Raw genomic sequence first — 786 nt, 5'->3', positions numbered from 1 at the left:
CGGCCGAGCGCGTGGTGCTGGAGTGCGGCGCGGGCAGCGCGCCCGGCGAGACGGCCGCCATGCTGTACAACGTGCTGCTCAGCCTGGGCTGCTTCGCGCTCAGCTACGCGGGGAAGGACCTCCCGGCAGACTACAACGAGGCCAAGTGCCTGACCTGCAGCCTGCTGCTGCACCTCGCCTGCTCCGCCGCCGTCCTTTGCACGCGGAGCGCCTTCCGCGGGCGGAGCGCGGCGCTGACGGCGGTGCTGGGTGCGCTGGGCACGCTGGCAACGCTGCTGGGCGGTTACTTTCTGCCGAAGGGCTTCGTAGTGCTGCTGCGGCCGCACCTCAATACGGCCGAGCGCTTCCAGCGGGCGATCCGCAGCTACACGCGGCGCCGCGACGACTGACGGCCGCCACGGCCAAACGCCACATCGGCACGTCACTTCCGGGAGCGGTGGCGGCGTTTTTTTTGGAGCGTCACTCTGGCGCGCCGCTCCGTTCATTACATCCGGCGTTCTACTTCCTTGTTTGTCACATCGTGTGCGTCACTTCCGTTTTCGTAGCACCCGCCATTTTAGTTCCTTGTTCGTCATATCCGAAACATCACTTCCTTTTTCGTCACATCCGGCGCGCCGCTCCGTGTTCATTACATCCGGCGTTCTACTTCCTTGTTCGTTACATCCTGTTCATTACTTCCGTTTTCGTCACATCCAGCATTTTAGTTCCCTGTTCGTAATATCCGGATTGTCACTTCCTTGTTCGTCACATCCGGCGCTCCAGTTCCGCCTGCGTCACATCCGGCGC

At 62.8% G+C, this 786-nt stretch overlaps 1 protein-coding gene across 1 annotated transcript in view; it reads left to right on the top strand.

Moving 5' to 3' along the window:
• The window catches only part of TAS1R1 (taste 1 receptor member 1), a gene marked incomplete at its 5' end in the record, with an annotated part of 4,420 nt that extends 3,915 nt beyond the window's left edge, over positions 1 to 505 (top strand). The window contains one exon of the mRNA XM_010722726.2: positions 9 to 505. Within this exon, the coding sequence (XP_010721028.1) occupies positions 9 to 389 (381 nt within the window). The remainder of the gene's footprint in view (positions 1 to 8) is intronic.
• Between the last annotated feature and the right edge of the window lie 281 nt (positions 506 to 786).

This window comes from Meleagris gallopavo, chromosome 23 (genome assembly GCF_000146605.3).
Source record: "Meleagris gallopavo isolate NT-WF06-2002-E0010 breed Aviagen turkey brand Nicholas breeding stock chromosome 23, Turkey_5.1, whole genome shotgun sequence".
Lineage (NCBI taxonomy): Eukaryota > Metazoa > Chordata > Aves > Galliformes > Phasianidae > Meleagris > Meleagris gallopavo.
This window is presented reverse-complemented; position numbering and strand designations above follow the sequence as displayed.